Genomic DNA, 18,864 nt, shown 5'->3' on the forward strand with positions numbered 1-18,864 from the left:
GGGGAAGTGGCAGCAGGGAGGTACACTGCCGCCCCAAAGGCTTTTCTGGAAATTGAGTGCCAGTGGGGGGAAAGCAGGAGGAGGGGCAAGTGTACCCTCCCCCGCCCTTAAAGTGGCACCCCCCACCGCCTTGAGCCACCCCCACCCAGTTCCGTGCACATCTCTAGTCCCTAAGACTTCCTGTTTACTTTCTTAGTAATAATAACAATAACTATAGTACTTGGCATTTTGAGCATGCAAAGTGCTTCACATTATGTAAATGTGGCAAGATGAGGGTTTGCTTTCTTCTATAATTTTGGTTTTTTTGTTTGTATTTATGTTTGTGGTAAGGTATAAAGTTAGACTAGAGTTTTTGTACTATTGTATTAGAGGCAGCAAAAGCACTGTTGCGATTGAGCAATGGGGATCAAGGAAATTCAACTGGAACCCAAAACTGTAATGCAACTTGACTAAAAATATTATCATGTATTTTATAAAGCTTAAGAACTATGAGAGGTCCTGAATGAAACAAACTTCCACAGAGAGTTAAATTAGAATACATAAACAGCAAGAATAATACATAAGAACAGCTAAGACAATACATTAAGAACTTAGCTGAATCTAAAAGTCAAGAATTAGAAGTATGCAGTCAATGGAATTCATAAATCAGTCTTGTCTCAAATCCATCTGGTTATTCATGTCTAAATAGATGACTGATGTAGTAGCTCCAAGAAGATCAGCCATGTATTAATATTTAAAAGCATGAAAGTCCAAAAACATGATAGAATAATCCAAGGAATTCATTTTGAAATGCCAAAGATACCAGAAATGCCAAAGATGTGCAAAAACACATTTTGACATCTTCAATAGGGCTTATTCAGTGGCAATCATATAAAGATGTATGACTCCTTATGATTAGCCAGGATATTTTAGAAAATGTAAGTAATGCCAATGTACTAGATAGTGTTAACTCTTAATTTTTCGTTCTTTCAGAATAATATCTAAAATATTGTGCATACTAACCATGCATGATGTAACCGAATATCTGTTGGAGTTTGTAATTATTTTTCAAAGTGCCAACAAAGGAAGCTACCCCATTCCAGTTACAGAATAGAGTGCAGAGTTTCGTTGCTATAGTCATCTAAATAATACACATGGAGATGGTTATACAATCCAAACTATACGTTTATTGGTGAAATACATTCTGGATAGTAAAGACCTAGCCCTGTCTAAAAGCTACATAATGGATAGGTGGAGAGAGAAAGGGATGTTTCCATCTACTCTCCAAGAGGAAAGGAAGCGGACTAACTCCCAAGAGGAAATACCTGAGGAGTCAAGGCAGGGGTCATAGAGTAGAGGTAAAGGAGGGATTGGTAAGAAGACCCTCACTAACTACTTCTACTCCCAATGCCCCTACTGGTCTTTAGGATAGTTTGGTGCAAAAGGTCGATGCACTGGAACTCCATCTTCAACACCCCTTCTCATCGCCTGTCGCACTGGCTCATGACTCCCATCTTCTCACAAAGCATCTGGAATTTGTCTTTGGGCAGTGGTTTATTCAATCTATCTGCCACCATCTCTTCTGTTGGGCAGTACTCCAGCTGGACTACCCCTTTTTCTTGCATGTCTTGAACATAGTGACACTTTATGGGAATGTGCTTCATTCAAAACTTCATCTTCTCCATTTGGGAGATCTGGATACAACTTTAGTTATCCTCAGACATTGTTGTGGGTTTTGGTTTCTCAGTCCCAAAGTCAGATAGTAGCTGGTGTATCCACACCGCTTCCTGGCATGCTTCAGCTGTGGGAACATATTCCATTTCTGTGGATGAAGGCGCAACAAGTGACTGCTTGTGGCTAGCCCAACTTATGGCTCCACCTCTATACAAGAACAGGTATCCACTTGTGGACTTGTGGTCTGTTCTGTCTTCACCCTAGTCTGCATCCATGTATCCCACTAGTTTGGGATTGCTGCTTGCTGGAATCTCCAGCACATAGTGTGTAGTGCCCTTTAGATATCTTCCCAGTCTTTTGACTGCAATCCAGTCATTGTTGGTTGGTGCACTTACTTTTCTGCTCTGGATTCCCACTGTTGAAGCAATATCTGGCCTTGTTACTGTGGCTATATACAGAAGCTTTCCAGTTGCGTTCTGTATTGATTGTTGGCTGGTAAAAGCTCACTGTCCCGATTTTGCTTCCAGAAATTTTCAACCATTTGTGTATTGACTTCATTGGCATCTGTCAGTCCCAGGCATTCTAGGAGATCCTTTATCTTCTGCTTCTGATTGAGAAGGAATGTCCCATCCTCTTGTTGGAAGTATGATGTTATAACCTAACCAATATCCAAATTGCCAAATGCCACCAAAGTCAGATCATGGGGTTATAAAGGATATCTATTTTAACAACAACTAGAGGTTCAAGTTAACAGCCAGGAAGCCAACTGACTTCCTCATTTAAACCAGACCGTTTGAGGAGGCAAGTTGGCTTGTTGGCTGTTAACTTCAAGCTCTGACAGTTATTAGAGTGAACGGGAAGGGTGGGAGAGTGAACAGTGGTTGGTCATGGTTGACCTTTGTTAGCTCTAGAAACTATAAATTGCTGAAAAGGGATGGTGGATTCTGGCACATTCCCACCCCTTGCCCCCAGGGAAGAAAAAGCGCCTTGAAAATATAGGGCAACTATTACACTTGAGGAGTTTAACTCATGTCCCTGAGATAGATTGGGCCTCTTCCCCTATTACATAGACCTTGGCTCCTTAGCAGTAGTAATTTGACTGCTTCTGTCTGACAGCGGCCTCCTTCATTTTACCTCAAAACTGCTAGGCCTCAGTGCTGATCTTTGGCTTTTGCTACCCTCCAACCTTGGACCTCATATGGCTCCTGAGTTCTTTGTAAGAGCCATAAGGTGCAGGACTTTTAGCAGTTACACAACAGGCAGACATTTAAAGAGGTAGAACTTTTTCTAACATAGAGGATGGAAACAGCACCTGTTGATATTCTGCCTATTCTGATATGCTTCTCTCAGGGAAGGGAGGATGTGTTCAAAGGTCTTAAGGAAGCCATTATTAGACCTTATTTGAAGAAACCTGTATTGGATCCCTCAGAGTTAGCTAATTATAGACCTGTTTCCAATCTCCCATGGTTGGGCAAGGTGATTGAAGTGGGGTGGCCTCTCAGTTTATTAGACCTTATTTGAAGAAACCTGTATTGGATCCCTCAGAGTTAGCTAATTATAGACCTGTTTCCAATCTCCCATGGTTGGGCAAGGTGATTGAAGTGGGGTGGCCTCTCAGTTTCAGGCAGTTTTGAATGATGCAGAGTATCTAGTAGACCCATTTCAAACCGGCTTTCAAGTGGGCTGTGGGGTTGACACTGCCTTGGTCGGCCTGATGAATGATCTCCAATTGGCTACTGACAGAGAGAGTGTGACTCTGCTGATCCTTTTGGATTTCTCAGCAGCTTTAGATACCATCGACCATGGTATCCTTATGGGTTACCTGAGGGAGATGGTATTGGGTGGCACTGTTTTACGGTGATTCCATTCCTACCTCTGGTAGATTCCAGATAGTGTCACTTGGAGACTGCTGCTCTGCAAAGTGAGAACTAAAGTATGGAGTTCCACAAGGCTCCACATTGTCTCCAATGCTCTTTAACATCTTCATGAAACCACTGGGAGAGATCATGAGGCGATTTGGTGCAGGGTGTTATAAATATGCTGATGACACCCACATCTATTTCTCCATATCAACCTGTTCAGGAAATGGCATAACTTCCCTAAATGCCTGCTTGTAGGTGGTAATGGGCTGGATCATGGATAACAAACTGAAGTTGAATCCGAATAAGACTGAGGAACTGACTGTATGCGGTTGGGTCCCAAGAGATCTGCCTGTTCTGGATGGGGTTACACTCTCCTGGCCTTCTCTGTGGCTGCCCTGGGGCTTTGGAATATGCCCCCTGTAAAAATAAGATCATCTCCATTTCTGACTGCTTTTAGAAAGACCTTCGAGACACACCTGTTTTCTCAGGCTTTTAACTGAAATTAATTTTAAACTGTTTAATTGTTTTTATCTTATATTATTTTTACTCATTTTAAGTTGTGTACACCACCTAGAGATATGCATATCAGGCGCTATATAAATATGATAAATAAATATATTTCAGTTGCTTGACAGCCAGAACTGCAAAGGGTGCAGTTCCCATCTCCAAATGCTTGGGGAACCTCTACCTAATGAGTTTCTGCCTATCACTCATCTGTTAGACATAGAGCTCCAGGCATGTTAGAAACAAGTAAAGTTTCAACCGTAAAAATTACAATTCAGAAGAGAACATTGGTGACATCTCTTGGGACAGAACAAACAAAAGTGCTTAAAATATGTAGAAATATGTTATATCTAATTTATTTTATTTTGTTAGATTTCTATACCACCTTTCATGAAAACAATCTCAAAGCGGTTTTAAAAACATGTAAAACAACAATAAAACAGTTACACAATAAAATATTAAATTGGAATATAAAAATTCAAAACTAATTAAAAGTTTTTAAAACATAGAATGAGATCATAAAATACACAGGAGCAGCAACAACAAAAACGCTCAGCTTCTAATGACATAGGTCTAAAAAGTATAAAGTTTTAAACACGGGCTGAATAGTTTCTTTTGGTCGTGCACACCACGTATTTTAAGTTATTGTGGCAAATCCAGGTTTTACAATACAGATCTTGCTACTGTTACATCCTGTTTGAATCCCTCTGTTAGTTTATCTGTATAGTTAAAGATGTTTTCAGAGATAAGCCATGCCAGCATTCTGTGTTGCTGAGTGGATTTTTATGAAAGTACTGGTATAACGCACCATCCACCTGGAGCTTTGTGTCTAATAGATGGGTGTTATGAGAAGTTTAATGAGAATGCTTGATGCAAAAGACATCAGAATAAGAAATAACTGTATTCTAAATTTCAACAGAGCTGATTCATACTTAGTTATTAGAGTGCAGCTAACAAAAGCGGTATTATTGAAAGTTGTGCATTATTCTTGTATATTTTTCAGACCTGGGACCTAGCTTTAGCTAGAATAGCTAGAGCATGGGCAAATAAATGTGTATTTGAACATAACACATATCTAGGGCATCCTGATTCAAGACTTGGGCCCACTGGAGAAAATATAGCAATTGGAAATGCTGTGAGACGTCCATATGATCCTTTAATCCCCATCCGTGTATTCTACGATGAAGTCAAGCATTATACTTACAAGGACAATTCATGTACAAGTGTATGTGGCCACTATACGCAGGTAACTTCTATTCTTATGTAGTGTACATAATATCAAGAGTCCAGATAACAAGTATATGGAGTAGCTAGCTATTACAGTGGCTATTTTAAAATATTTTTTGAAATAACAATTCCATTGTCATCACAATAATGTGTCATGTTTCAGACTTCTGACTCAGAAGAGTCAGAGCAGGACAACTTACCAGCTAGTGAGGGCTTAGAGGCACGGCCACAGGATTTGGCAGAGAAACCAGACTCTGGAGCTGAGGATTTGCAACAGCTGCCAGACATGATCTTTGATGGGGAAGAGCCTGGGATTTCGCCTGTCTTGAGACGACATCTCAAGAGGCAGGCTCAGTGGGAGTCACGCAGGTGTAGGAGATCCCAAGAAAGAAAGCCAAAGTGCTGACTCAGGGAAGCCTGATTGGCTGCTGGTTCTCTTGAGCCATATATATTCAACAGTCTCTCTTTGCTCTGATGCTCTTTGCAACTTTGTTGGCTGAAGATAGTGTGCTTTTGAATTTCAACCATTTCTGTGTCCCATTTTGCCTTGTCTGTACTTTCCTGCATTGTTCCCTTAATTTCTTGTTCTGTGTTCTTTGCTTGTTTCATTCCTTGTTTTGTCTTTTCCTTCTACTTATTACTCAGTTAGTGTTAGAGGGGGGTACCTAGTTTCAGTTCAAGGGACTTAATCAATTGACTAATTGCTTTGTGAGCCTTTTATTTTCCTTCATTTGGTTTCGCTGCTGCTTTCTGGTTACTCTCAGGGGGAGTGCTGAAGGGGGTTGTAAAATCCTGTTGGGTTAGCCGAGCTAACAGATTCACGACATAATGTCTGCTTATTTATAAAGGACATAGCAGTTTGAATTCATTTAGAGGTAATTCAATAATTTCTGAAAGGAAAAAAAATTGCTTAAGTCTCAACTTAAATGGGCTTACATGAATTGCTAGTACTCAGCGGTGGGAGGGGGGGCTCTCCGAACTACCAGAAACAAGCTAGCACTAAAGGGTGGAAGACTTGCATGGGGGCATGGCAAGGTTGTAGTGGGCCCAGAGACAAGATTTTAAAATGGCTTCCCCTCACTGAAGCTCAGCACATGAAGTAAAGAAATCTTAAATGAGGCTGAATAGTGGTAACAAAAAGCAGTAAAAATTTTATGTGTGTGTGTGTGTGTGTATCTCCTATGTGCCATAATAGAACATCATCCTAAATTATTTTTAAAAGGTTTTGTAAATTGTGGATGGTACTAGAGAAAGACATGTTGTTCTGGTAGCTCCAGGTCTTAACACTCGCGTGCGATGTGCTGTTTTCGCAGGTGGATTCCAGACCTTAGCCAGACTACCACAGAAATGCAAAACCCTGGAAAAATTCATTAATGTCCCAGAAAATATGGGAATGATGTTCATAGAGAAAAAGACTAGAGTCACAGAAAGATAAGATATTCATATGCTTGCAAACTGCATGTGTGTGTTACTAACATTAATTCACCCTTTAACATTCTCTTTATTTAATCCTAATAAATTGGGATTTACTCACACACTCTTGACCTTAAATGCAGAACTTCAGCAAAATGGTGTGTGTGTGTACGAGTTCTGCATTTAAGGTCAAGAGTGTGTGAGTAAATCCCAATTTATTAGGATTAAATAAAGAGAATGTTAAAGGGTGAATTAATGTTAGTAACTATTTGCACAGCTTGTATGCTATTTTGTAAAATAAAATCTTTTTCCCTCCTGCAAAATTGTTTCCAGGTAGTGTGGAGCACTTCTTACAAGGTTGGCTGTGCTGTTGTTTTCTGTCCTATAGTGGGTAAAAAAAGAAATATTGAATATTTTATATGCAATTATGGTCCAGGGTAAGTTAAACTTTAAAGATAATTTTAACTATATTGATCTAAATCTGTGTTCACACTTCTTCTCTCCAGACCTTATTTTATTGCGTAAAATGAAACACAGAAAGAGGAAATTGCAACAAAGAACAGACGTTTCACACTATTATTCTCTCAAGGGGGGGGGGAACCAGCTAGATTCTAAAGGCTAAGAAGGCAAACTTCATTTTAACGACCTAGAGAGGAAGGGTTTTATCCTCTGTCCCCAAATAACTACTTACTTCTTTTATGAGGGGGCAGGTTTAGTGTGTTCCCACTTTAAATGTGAAACTTTTTAAAAAGAAAGTTCAAACTCAAGCCTTGGTTCAGAAGACAATTATTTAAAGCAGAGAGCAAAAGCAGAAAGTTGAAGAGAAATTCTCAGCTCTGCTCTCTCTGCTGAATAGAACTTTGACATTTCCCTGAGGGGGAAAAATTGCTTTCTTGGACATTTCCCCCAGTCAACAACAGTTAGCAGTTGGTCTGTGGAGAATATCCAGGGTTCTGTCACACAGATTCCTTCCACTGTTGCTTACATAGCTAAATGAACAGCTAAAGCTCTCCAAAATGTCTTCCCTCACAAGCCCCCTTAAAGACTGGAGAGAAGGTGCTACTTTATATCCCCAAGAAGGTGCTACTTTATATCCCCAAGGGAATTTTTTTCTACCTTGGCCCCTTCAACTGAGGAATGGTTAGGGGTAGTCTTAGTTAGGGGAAAGACAGCCTGAGAGTGCTTGGGCTGCTGCTGCACAGACACCTCCCCCTTGTAACCAAGCAAGCTAGTCAAGCAGGCAACAGCTCCGCAAATGTTCTCCCCTCACATACTAAGGGCAAATGTGGCATCCGTTCTCCAAAAAGGGCAGAAATTCAGCAAGAGAGCTATTGAGGAGTTGCGTAAGAAAAGCCCTGTTGGTTCAGGCCAAGAGCCCATCTAATCCAGCATTCTGCTTCATGCAGTAATGTACAGCCAGGAAACCTGCCAGTGGTGGGGGGGGGGGAAGAGGGCAACTGCCCACTCCCATTGGTGTTCCATCCAGAGCACCTGGTGTTCAAGGGCAACACCCCTCTACTCAATCCCCTGGTGTTCAAGGGCAAGCCCCCTCTGATAGAAATATATATCTATCGAAACTAGTAACCACTTATAGCCCTATCCTCCATGAATTCTGTTCCCTTTTTAAAACCACTTAGATTGGCTATACAACGTCCAGGGGCAGTGAATTCCATAGTTTAACTACATGTGTAAAGTACTATTTCATATTGTCTGTCCTGAATCTTCCAACATTTAGATTCAATGGATGACCCCAAGTTCCAATATGAGAAAAGGAGAAAAACTTACCTTTATCCACTTGATTCACACTTTGTATGATTTAATACACTTCTATCATGTCCCCCCTTTCCCACTTTCTTTCTAAGCTTTGGTTGTAGCCTTCCCTTATAGGGGAGTCATTCCAGCCCCCATGATCAATTTTGGTTGCCCTTTTCTGGTTCTGTAATATCCTCTTAAAGGTGCGATGACCAGAACTATACATAGTATTCCAAATGTGGTTGCATCATAGTTTTTTAGGAGCATTACTATGTTGACAGTTTTGTTTTCAGTCCCTTTCCTAGTAATCCCTTAAAAATTAGCCTTATTTACAGCTGCTGCACATTGATAAATGTTTTCAATGACCTGTCCACCACAATCCCAAGAGGAGAAGAAACCAGGATTGGACAGGAACAGCAGCTTAATTTCTCAGTGCTGAACTCCCCAAACATGCGGAGCACTCTCCTCTTGTGGTTGAAGGCAAAATCTTTTACTTCTCCTTTGTCACCTGGATGAAAAGCACCTGTGATTACAGGCTAGCCAAGTCACACTCACCTAAGGGTCAAGGAGATGTTTCTCCACATAGGGGAGATGATTACTCTTCTAAGGGTAGCAGGTGACACTTATGTCCCTGCTACGACAGGCAGGAACCTATACACATTTCGCCCTCTAGAAGTGGCAGCTGACATCTTCCAAAATTTCAGGAAGGACCACTTCACAATACCATACAGACTTAAAACCTTGCCCCCCCCATCAGTGGAAGTCATAAGGTACCTAGAACAGACTCCCCTGTTTCTACATCAAGTACTGTTACCACAAGATCAAAGAAATCAGACTTCACCCCAGATTTCTCTCTTAGTCTTCAAGACTTTGCAGCTTTGTCACCATTTTTATCAGATGCTTTTGAAAGGGAGAAGGGTGAGTTATTGAATAAAACATGAAAAATTTGCCCCTGACAGATTATTTCCACAGGAATGTTTTTTCCAAAGGGGTCGTATAGCTAGAGCTATATGAATGTTCTTCTAAGTCCTTCCAGTCAGTGCTGCAATATTCAAGCTTCCCAAATCTTGGTAGCCTAATTTGCATATTGTTAATTTTGAAATAATTTTGATAGTATGCAAATTAAACAGTGCACTGTACAGTTGACTTGTGTCTGTTCTGGACATCTACCACCAGCAGTTGTGAAGGATCTTTTTACCGGGCCATTTCATGCAGCATTAAACACCCAGACTTTATATACCAGTACTTTGTAATATATCATTTCTGTTTTTAGGCTATATTCCTTAAGGAAAATAAGCACATGAGATCACCTGGCTGTGTGTGTGTGTGTGTATGTGTATGTATGTGTGTCCCAGCTCAACTTCGCAATGCCTAGATCAATATGAACCAAATTGGGTACAGTTCTAGGGACACATAGGGAAACCTCAACAGCATAGTTTGTGATGATGTCATCCACCTCAGTTCAAAATGGTAAATGCATGAATGTTTGAGGTGCAAGTGGGCTAACCTTTAGGCCACCTAACTGATTTGAACCAAATTTGGTACATTTGTAGAGACACCTTAACGGCGTAGTTTGTGATCAAGTAGTATTAAAAAAACTGCAGTCACAAAAACAGGCACTAGGGATCAAGGCTTTCAGTATGCTTAAGCCTTGTCAACATCTACATCCTGAGACCAGCACATAAAATGTTATTTCAAAATGACTAATTATGATTTAGAATACTTTAATGTAGCCCATACATAGCACAACTGTGTAAACTATTACATAAAAATAACAGAACTCAAGCACATATATTATGAGCGCATAAATAAACACTTTTGTGCTTAAGATAAAGTCTTTTTAATGTTGAAGGAAATGCAGCTTATTGCCAAAGAGTAAAGAGCAAACTCTGTTCTTTCCCCTGTCCTGCAACAGAGATTAGAAAAAAGTATGAAGTAGGGAAAATTCATTGTGGCTTACAACAATTGTTTTTTAAACGCACAATAATATATATGGAAAATGTTGGGAATTCTCTCTGGTAAGAGAAACCCTTTTTCATTATAGCTGAGTGCACAGAGGCACAACACAGCGGAATTTAGTTAGGCATGCGTGTGTGCTGAGAGTAAAGTAACTTGGAGCCAGTTCATAGTTTCAAATCAATATAAATGGTATTTATTAGAGAACTCCATTCTAGTTAGGAAAGTGAGGAGTTAGGATCTCTAATCTAGCTAGCTAGCTGGATGCAGATGGATTCTGCATCTCTGCACACATGGTGCAGGAGAGAGGAGCTTGCATGTTGCAAGGTAGAAGAAACAGGAAGAGAAGAAGGGAGAGGAAGTACAAAGCAGAAAGGAAGTAAGTTAGTCCCTAAGAGTAGCAATCTACATTCCAAAGGGATAGTGTCAGAGCAGTAGAGAAGGGATGACCAATGTCTTGACCCTCTAGCCCTCTGACTTACTAGTATATCCTCCACTGTCATTGAGACAAGAGACAGCGCAAAGTCCTTCACTTCCAACATAAAATACATAAAGACTACACGAAGTTTAACATATTAAGAGAAGCAATGGAACAAAAAAATACACTAAGTTTTTAAATTAAGGTTGAAATCTAGAGATGTGCACAAAACAGATTTTGTTATTGCTTCAAGCTTGAAACAAACAGCAGAATCCTCAAAACAGTTCTTCAAAACAGCAGCCAAACCGGCGGTTTCAATGAAACAGCCTATAATGATTTGAGTGTTTTGGCCATAGGTAGCAATTAGCCACTTTAAACACCCCATTGTTCCCCATGAGTAGCTCCTAGGGACACCAAAATAGGTTGGGTGGTAGAGCATGATGTGTGCTACCTACCACCCACCCACAAGAGAATTGGGCAAACTGGTGATTTTTAACCTTTTTAAACCTAATTTTTAACTTTTTAAAACCAAATATTTAACCTTTTCCCCAAACCCCCATAGGATAGAAAAACCCCATGGGGGATTTGGGGGAAAGTTAAAAATTTGTTAAAAATCAGCTGCTTGACCATTCTTTTGCAGATTGGGTGGTAGACATTATGGCATACCACACAATCTACTTTGGTGTCCCTAAGGGAACAATAGGGTGTTTCTAGTTCCCCATTGTTCCAGATGGCTGGAACAAGCTGCACTTAGAGTGTGCACACAGGTTTTGCATTGCAATTTGCGATGCATTTTCCAGCCCTGCCTTGAAAAACACTGCAGAAGCACAGTTGAGGCACAGTTGAGCTAACTTGCGAATTGCCTAATCAATTTGAACCAAATGTGCTACAGGCGTAAGGATACATAGGGACTGCTCAAGGGCATAGTTTGTAAGGATGTAATCCCCCCAATTCAAGATGGCAGATGCATGAACATTTGAGGCGCAAGTGGGCTAACTTGTGAACCACTTAACCGATTTGGACCAAATTTAGTCAAGTTGTAGGGATAGTGAAAGGGAAGTGGTCAGATTAGTTCTTACTAGAACTTGCTGATTACATAAACTACCAATACATGATAATTCCTGTCCCATCACTACTAAGCTGTTTTTGAGACAGTCTTCATCAGCCATTATTGAACTATTTATTTATGTATTATTTATGTATTAACTATTTATTTATGTATTATTTCTCTATGTAAACCGCCCTGAGCCATTTTTGGAAGGGCGGTATAGAAATTGAATTAATAATAATAATAATAATAATAACAACAACAATAACTACTACTACATCAATTTTCCTGAGTAATGAGACATTCTGGGGTAGTGCTACTGACTTTGGTTTCCTTTGGCTTAAAATCACTGAAAACATATGGTGCCTTTGAAACACATTTATAAGCAGTGTCTAGTGGAAGCAAAATGATACTCCTACAGCAGAGTCAAGTCAGGCAGAAGTCTAAGGTCAGTATAGCAAACAAAATCCTGGGGAAGTAGAACAGGTATGTAGTCAGGTCAGGTAAATCCTAAAGCTCCCAAAGGTGGCAGTTTTGAGGGACTGGGGAGAAGGCAGGGCAAAGCATGGGATTCAAGTGGCTATATAGAAATGAGTAGTTCAGGCTAAGGAACTAAAGCAAAAGCTATATGAGGTCAGCCAGGCTCCAATTCACCCCAGATCACCTGGTCCCCATCTAGATGGCCCTGCAGCACACTACAGATAACACCAATGACTTGCCTTGCCTCACATCTGCTCCAGTGTTGCAGCAAGTAAGGTGCCTCTTCCAGTTCCTGGCTGCTAGAGCTCTGTTTTGAGATACAACTACCACTACTTCTGTATTTTGCGATCTTCCATCTATCTGCACTATTTAACATATTTCTGATATAGTAGCAGAATTTACTGCTCACATCAGGATTCCCTTATCTGGCACTTTTTTGTTGTTAAAATGTGAACATTATTAGCTCACCCCCGCAAATAACTGCTATTTGTTGGCCTCCAGTCACCTCTCAATAAATTGTTAGTTTAGTGGCCCAGCTAAAACCAGGCAAGGCACTTAGAGTGGACCTGATCCCTGCAGAGTTATTAAAAGCAGATCTTGATTAGTGGGCCCCAGTTCTGGCAAATCTGTTCTCCTATATTGATCAGGTAGGTTGTATACCAGAAGAATGGAATACAGCTGTTATTGTCCCTATTTATAGGAGTGGTCAGCAGCACTCCAATCCATCTAGTTACTACCCAATAAGCTTGTTGAACATAGTTAGCAAAGTGTATGCGAGACATCTTTTTAACAAGCTTATTGATTGGATGGAGCAAGGTAACATTCTTAAAGATGAAAAGCCTGACTTTTGAGTCGGCTGATCTACACTGGATCAGGCCTTGGTTCTAAGACACTTAACGGAAAAGTATACCAACTACTCTTCTTTATTTATTTATTGTTAAATGTATATACCACCTTTCATTAAAAACAGTCCCGAGGTGGTTCACACAGAAAAATTAAAACAACACTATAAAAATACAAAATAAAAATATTAAGCTAAAATATAAAAACATCTAACAAAAATATTTAAAATACAAGCATAAAATAACCATGCAAAATAAAAAGGAGCAGCAGTAGAGACAATCATATAAAAGCCTAGGTAAAAAGACAAGATTTAATATGCTTTCTAAAAACTGTGATGGAGACCGAGGAGTGAATAGCCACTGGAAGAGCATTCCAGAGTCTGGGGACACCAACAGAGAAGGCCCTGTCCCGCTTGCTTTGTCAGCACCTGGAGCAGAGCCCCCTCAGTTGACCTTGTTAAGCAGGCAGCAACCCTTGGGAGCAGGTGGTCCCTTAGATATCCAGGGCCCGAACTGTTAAGGGCTTTAAAGGTCAAAATCAGCACCTTGAATTGGACCTGGAAACAAACTGGTAGCCAGCTGAGCTCTTTCAAAATGGGTGTGATGTGATCCCAGCAGGCAGCTCCAGATAAAATCCTAGCTGCCGCATTTTGCACTAGCTGCAGTTTCTAAATATTCTTCAAAGGCAGCCCCACGGAGAGTGTGTTACAGTAATCAAACCGTGACGTGACTAAGGCATGGGTAACTGTGGCCAGATCTGCCTTCTCAAGAAAGGAACACTGCTGGCGCACTAGCCAAAGCCGTGCAAAGGCACCCCTGGCCACTACCTCCACCTGAGCTTCCAAAAGCAAAGCTGGGTCCAGCAGTACCGCCAAGCTGCATACTTGCTCCCTCAAGAGGAGTGCAACCCCATCTAGAACTGGTAGAATCTCTTCATCCTGATTGGCTCTCCTACTGACCAACATTACCTCTGTCTTGTCCAGATTCAGTCTTATTTTATTAGCCCACATCCAACCCATCACAGCCTCCAGCCCTCAATTCAGGACATCTACTGCCTCCCTAGAATCAAGTGAAAAGGAGAGATAGAGCTGAGTGTCAACTGCATATTACTGACAACTCAGTCCAAGTCCCTGGATGAACACTCCCAGCGGTTGCATGTAGATGTTAAACAGCATGAGGGACAAACCTGAACCCTGTGGGACCCCACAGGCCAATGGCCACGGAGCCGAGCAATAGTCCCCCAACTATTAGTCCCCCAGGTAACCCCAGCACCACCTTCTGGACCCTCCCGCAAGAAAGGACCAGAGCCACTCCAAAGCAGTACTTCCAATTACCATATTCAAGAGACAGTCCAGAAGGATAACATGGTCAATGGTATCAAATGCTGCAGAGAGGTCCAGCAGAACCAACAGGGATGCACTCCCCCGTCTAGTTCCCATCGTAGGTCATCCACTAGAGCAACCAAGGCAGTTTCATTGCCATATCTGGTGCAGAAGCCAGACTGAAAAGGGTCTAGATAATCCGTATCATCCAAGACCCTCTGCAGCTGGGACACCACCACATGCTCTGTCAACTTGCCCAAAAAGGGAAGGTTAGAGACAGTCTATAGTTGTCCGAGTTGAAGGAATTAAGGGAGAGCTTTTTTAATAATGGCCTTACCATTGCCTCCTTGAGGCATTATGGCATCCTGCCCTCCCTTAATAAAGCATTGATAATTACCTCCAACCATCTGCATATACCTTTCCTGGCAGGTTTTATTAGCCATGAAGGGCAAGGGTCAAGAGTGCACAATGTCGCCTACAGACTGCCCAAGATCTTGTCCACATCCTCAGGCTGTATCAACTGAAAATAATCCAACACAATAGGACCAGATGGTACCTGAGGCATGTCTGCTGGAACTGCCAAAACTCTGGAGTCCAAATCAGAATGGATGCATGCGATTTTATCTGCAAAGTGACATGCAAACTGATCACAATGGGCTGTAGATTATTCCTCCCCCATTACCTGTGGGGATGTGTGGAGCAATGTCTTTGCTACATGAAACAGCTCTGCTGGTCTGCACTGAGCAGATGAAATGGAGGCAGAGAAAAAATGTTTCTTTGCTGCCCCCTCCGCCACGGAGTAGTCCTTAAAATGGGCTGTAGTCCATGTTCAGTCAGATTCATCATGGCTCTTCCTCCAGCAACGTTCCAGCCGTCGTCTGAGTTGTTTCATTGCCCTAAGTTCTGACAAAAACCCAAGAGCAGAATGGGCTCCACCAAGCCGGAGAGGGCATTTAGGAGCAACTGTGTCAACAGTCTGGGCTGTCTCTCTGTTCCAGAGATTCACCAGGGCCTTGACAGAGTCACCAGCTCTGGACACTGGAAACTCCATGAGGGCTGTCTGGAAACTGAGTGGATCCATAAGCCTCTGGGGGCATACCATTCTAATCGGTCCACCATCCCTGCAGAGGGCAGACGTAGCAATCAAATTAAACCTCACCAGATGACGATCTGTCCATGACAAGTGAGTTATCTCAAACTCCCCCATCTCCAGATCATTTATTCCCTGGTCAGCAAAAACAAGATCCAGAGTATATCCTGCCATGTGGGTAGGCCCAGATACCAGCTGAGATAGGCCCATGGTTGCCCTGGAGGTAATGAAATCCTGAGCCGCCCCACTAGGGGGGGCCTCAGCATGGGCATTGAAATCTCCCAAGACAATAAGTTTGGGGGAACCCAAAGCCCCCACCCCCAGCTCAGGTAGGGAGACTAAAGTGCGGCAAGGTGGTCGGTACACCAGCAGAATCCCCAGTCTATCTTGGAGGCCCACCCTCAAGGACAAATATCCAAAATTCTGAGATTGCCTGGAAATGGGAAAGGTCTCTCGATAGATGACCGCAATGCCCCCTCCCCAGCCCTCTAGGTGGGGCTGCTGTATGATCAGGAAAACTGGAGGACAGAGCTGAGAGAAGCCAACCCCACCCAGCTCATCCAACCAGGTCTCCATCACACATACCAGGTCAGCATGCTCATCTACAATCAAATCAAGATGAGAGATGTTTTAGCGTTAACTGGTATTCAACAGCAGCACCCTAATCCTTGAGGGAGTGTTCTCAAAGCTCCCTGAGGCCATAGTGTTGACAGAAGAGCTGGAAAAAGGAACAGGCCTTGATTGCCTGGACCATTTCCCCCTGTAATGGCCTGCCCACCACCATACTTCCCTCTGCCCGCTACCTGTGATATTGCTGCCCCCAGACCATCCCCATTTTTCTGCTCTCCAAGACAAATTTCCTCAGCCCAACTTCCTTATATGCGGCATCTATTGATTTCAAAGCCGCTTTTGATTCTATTCCTAGATCATCACTTCGGAGCAAATTGGCTATTACCTCTAAAGACCAACTATTACTCTTCCTAATCCACATGTTATATGAAAACACCTCATTGAAAGTAAAGTGTAATAACAAAGGCAATCTGTTCGAACTTGCATTCTGTCCAAATGCAGAAGGGGTATAAGCAAGGGTGTATTTTAGCTCCCTTTTTGTTCAATTTTACATTAATTTCTTAATCCACCTATTAGACAACCCTGACATCCATCAGCCTAAGCTAGTTGGTAGACCCATCTCGATTTTACTTTATGCCAATGATGTGGCTATACTATCAAGAACACTAGTTGGTATGAGGGTGCTACGAAGACTCACACAGTTCTGTGAAGATGAGTCGCTAGTTATAAATACACAAAAGATCAAGGTCCTGGTATTTTCCAAGAGACCAAAAGAACATAAATGGTAAATTAATGGGTGCAAGGTTGAGCAGATTAAGACCTACAAGTACTTGGGTCTAGTTTTTCACGCAAACGGTACATGGGGCCCACAATGTTAACATGTGGCAACAAATGCACAGTGGATTGCATTCGCCGTACTCAATTTTTTTCACACTAATGGGGGACATTTCATCCCTCCGGAGGTTAGGGTGTATCAGGCTAAAATCCTGGCACAAATGTTGTATGGGGTCTAGATTTCCTCCACCTGTAATTTTAAGTCTAACTAACTAACAGGAGGAGGGGAGATTTTATGGGGCTGGTTTCTCTTTAAGGGATAAGTCCTAGTCTGTGTGTTTGTTATTTGCCAGGGCTAGCAAACTCCTGTGGCATCCAGTTTTTGTTTGTTGCTGCCTGGAGAGGGAGGAGTCAGCTAGGGCTGTGGGAGGCCCCACATTCCTTTGAGCCCCATTCTGTGTCTCAGTTTGAAGCCTACTCTCTACATAAGAGGTGAAGGCCCAAAAGCATAGCGAACAGGGATAGCATACAGGGCATTGGAGTTTTGTGGGAGCTTTGCAGGAAGTGTGCGGGGGTGGGGTGCGGGGGAGCCTGGAACAATTCCCTGTGATCACAAGGAGCCTGGTGGAGAAGAGAAGGTAAATCCCTCTCTCATATTCCTGAGAAAGGCTGTTTGGACAGTTAAATAGTGACCAATACAGCTGAGACCTATGCTTCTAATAAACTATCTCTAAATACTATAAACAGCCAACAAAACCAGTTAAGATAGAAAGTTAGCAGGGGAGGGGGCACTTCCCAGTGTATTGCATAGAGTGTTGCATGTATTGACTATTTGCTCCATAGGCAGAAGTCATGGGGGTGCTCGGTGCAAGGAGTTCCTGGCTCTCAGGGAACAAGTTGGTTCCCTCGAGACCAAGGTGAAGGATCTGGAGAAGCTCAGAGAGACAGAGAGGTATGAGGATGAGACCTTCAGGGACATGGTAGAGGCATCCCACTCCAGTGCTGATAGCTCCTCTGCTGTCAGGGAGAATGATGGTCTCGGGGAAGGAGGACATCGGTCTGAGGAAGAGGGAAATGCTTCTTTAGAAGGGTCCCCTTCCGTGGAAGATAGGCCCATATCCTCTCGCACAGGGGATACTCCTCTGGGGGGTGGGGGCCTCCTTGTAGTGGGTGATTCAATCATTATAGGTATAGAGAGATGGGTTTGTGACCCACGTGTTGACCATACGGTGACTTGCCTGCCTGGTGCAAAAGTTGCGAACATCACACAGTGTCTAGATAGGCTGTTAGGCAGTGCTGGGGAGGAGACAGCTGTCATGGTGCATGCTGGCACCAACAATGTGGGGAAATGTAGTTGGGAGGTCTTTGAAGCCAAATTTAGGCTGACAGCATATTGAAGTCCAGGACCCCCAAGGTAGCAGAGCTGAGGGGTTTCAATGTGTGGATGAGACGTTGGTGCCAGGAGGAGGGGTTTAGATTTGTTAGGCACTGGGATACATTTTGGGGAAAGCAAGGCCTGTACAAAAGGGACGGGCTACACTTGAACCAAGATGGAACCAGACTGCTGGCACATAAAATCAAAAAGGTTGCAAAACAGCTTTTAAAATGACACCTGGGGAATAGCCGACAGGAGCTGGATAGTATCTGGTTAGGGAAATGCCGTCCTTTAAAGTGTGAGGGTACAAAGGATTCAGATAAAACAGAAGGGGACAGAGCAGAACCACATAAAGAGCAGACAGAAGGCTGTGCCAGCTAGTCAAAAAGTCAAACGAAAGATAGCATACACCAGGTAAGATATTTACCGTATAGGTGCTTATATGCCAATGCCAGAAGCCTCTGAGCCAAGATGGGTGAGCTGGAGTGCTTGATTGCTAACACAGAAATAGATATAATGGGCATAACAGAAACATGGTGGAACAGTGAGAAACAGTGGGACACTGTTATCCCTGGATA

General features: G+C 42.5%; 1 protein-coding gene across 4 annotated transcripts in view; it reads left to right on the forward strand.

The window, feature by feature from the left end:
* The window catches only part of LOC128327235 (ancylostoma secreted protein-like), a 77,622-nt gene that overhangs the window by 2,039 nt on the left and 56,719 nt on the right, over window positions 1-18,864 (forward strand). For 2 of the 4 annotated variants that reach the window (XM_053255761.1, XM_053255762.1), the window contains exon 2: window positions 5,023-5,265. In XM_053255761.1, coding sequence (XP_053111736.1) covers window positions 5,023-5,265 — 243 coding nt within the window. Of the gene's footprint in view, window positions 1-5,022; window positions 5,266-6,992; window positions 7,097-18,864 lie in introns of those variants that run through there. The other 2 variants (XM_053255760.1, XM_053255759.1) reach the window with 2 other exon arrangements.

Source organism: Hemicordylus capensis, chromosome 5 (assembly GCF_027244095.1).
Source record: "Hemicordylus capensis ecotype Gifberg chromosome 5, rHemCap1.1.pri, whole genome shotgun sequence".
NCBI classification, from domain to species: domain Eukaryota; kingdom Metazoa; phylum Chordata; class Lepidosauria; order Squamata; family Cordylidae; genus Hemicordylus; species Hemicordylus capensis.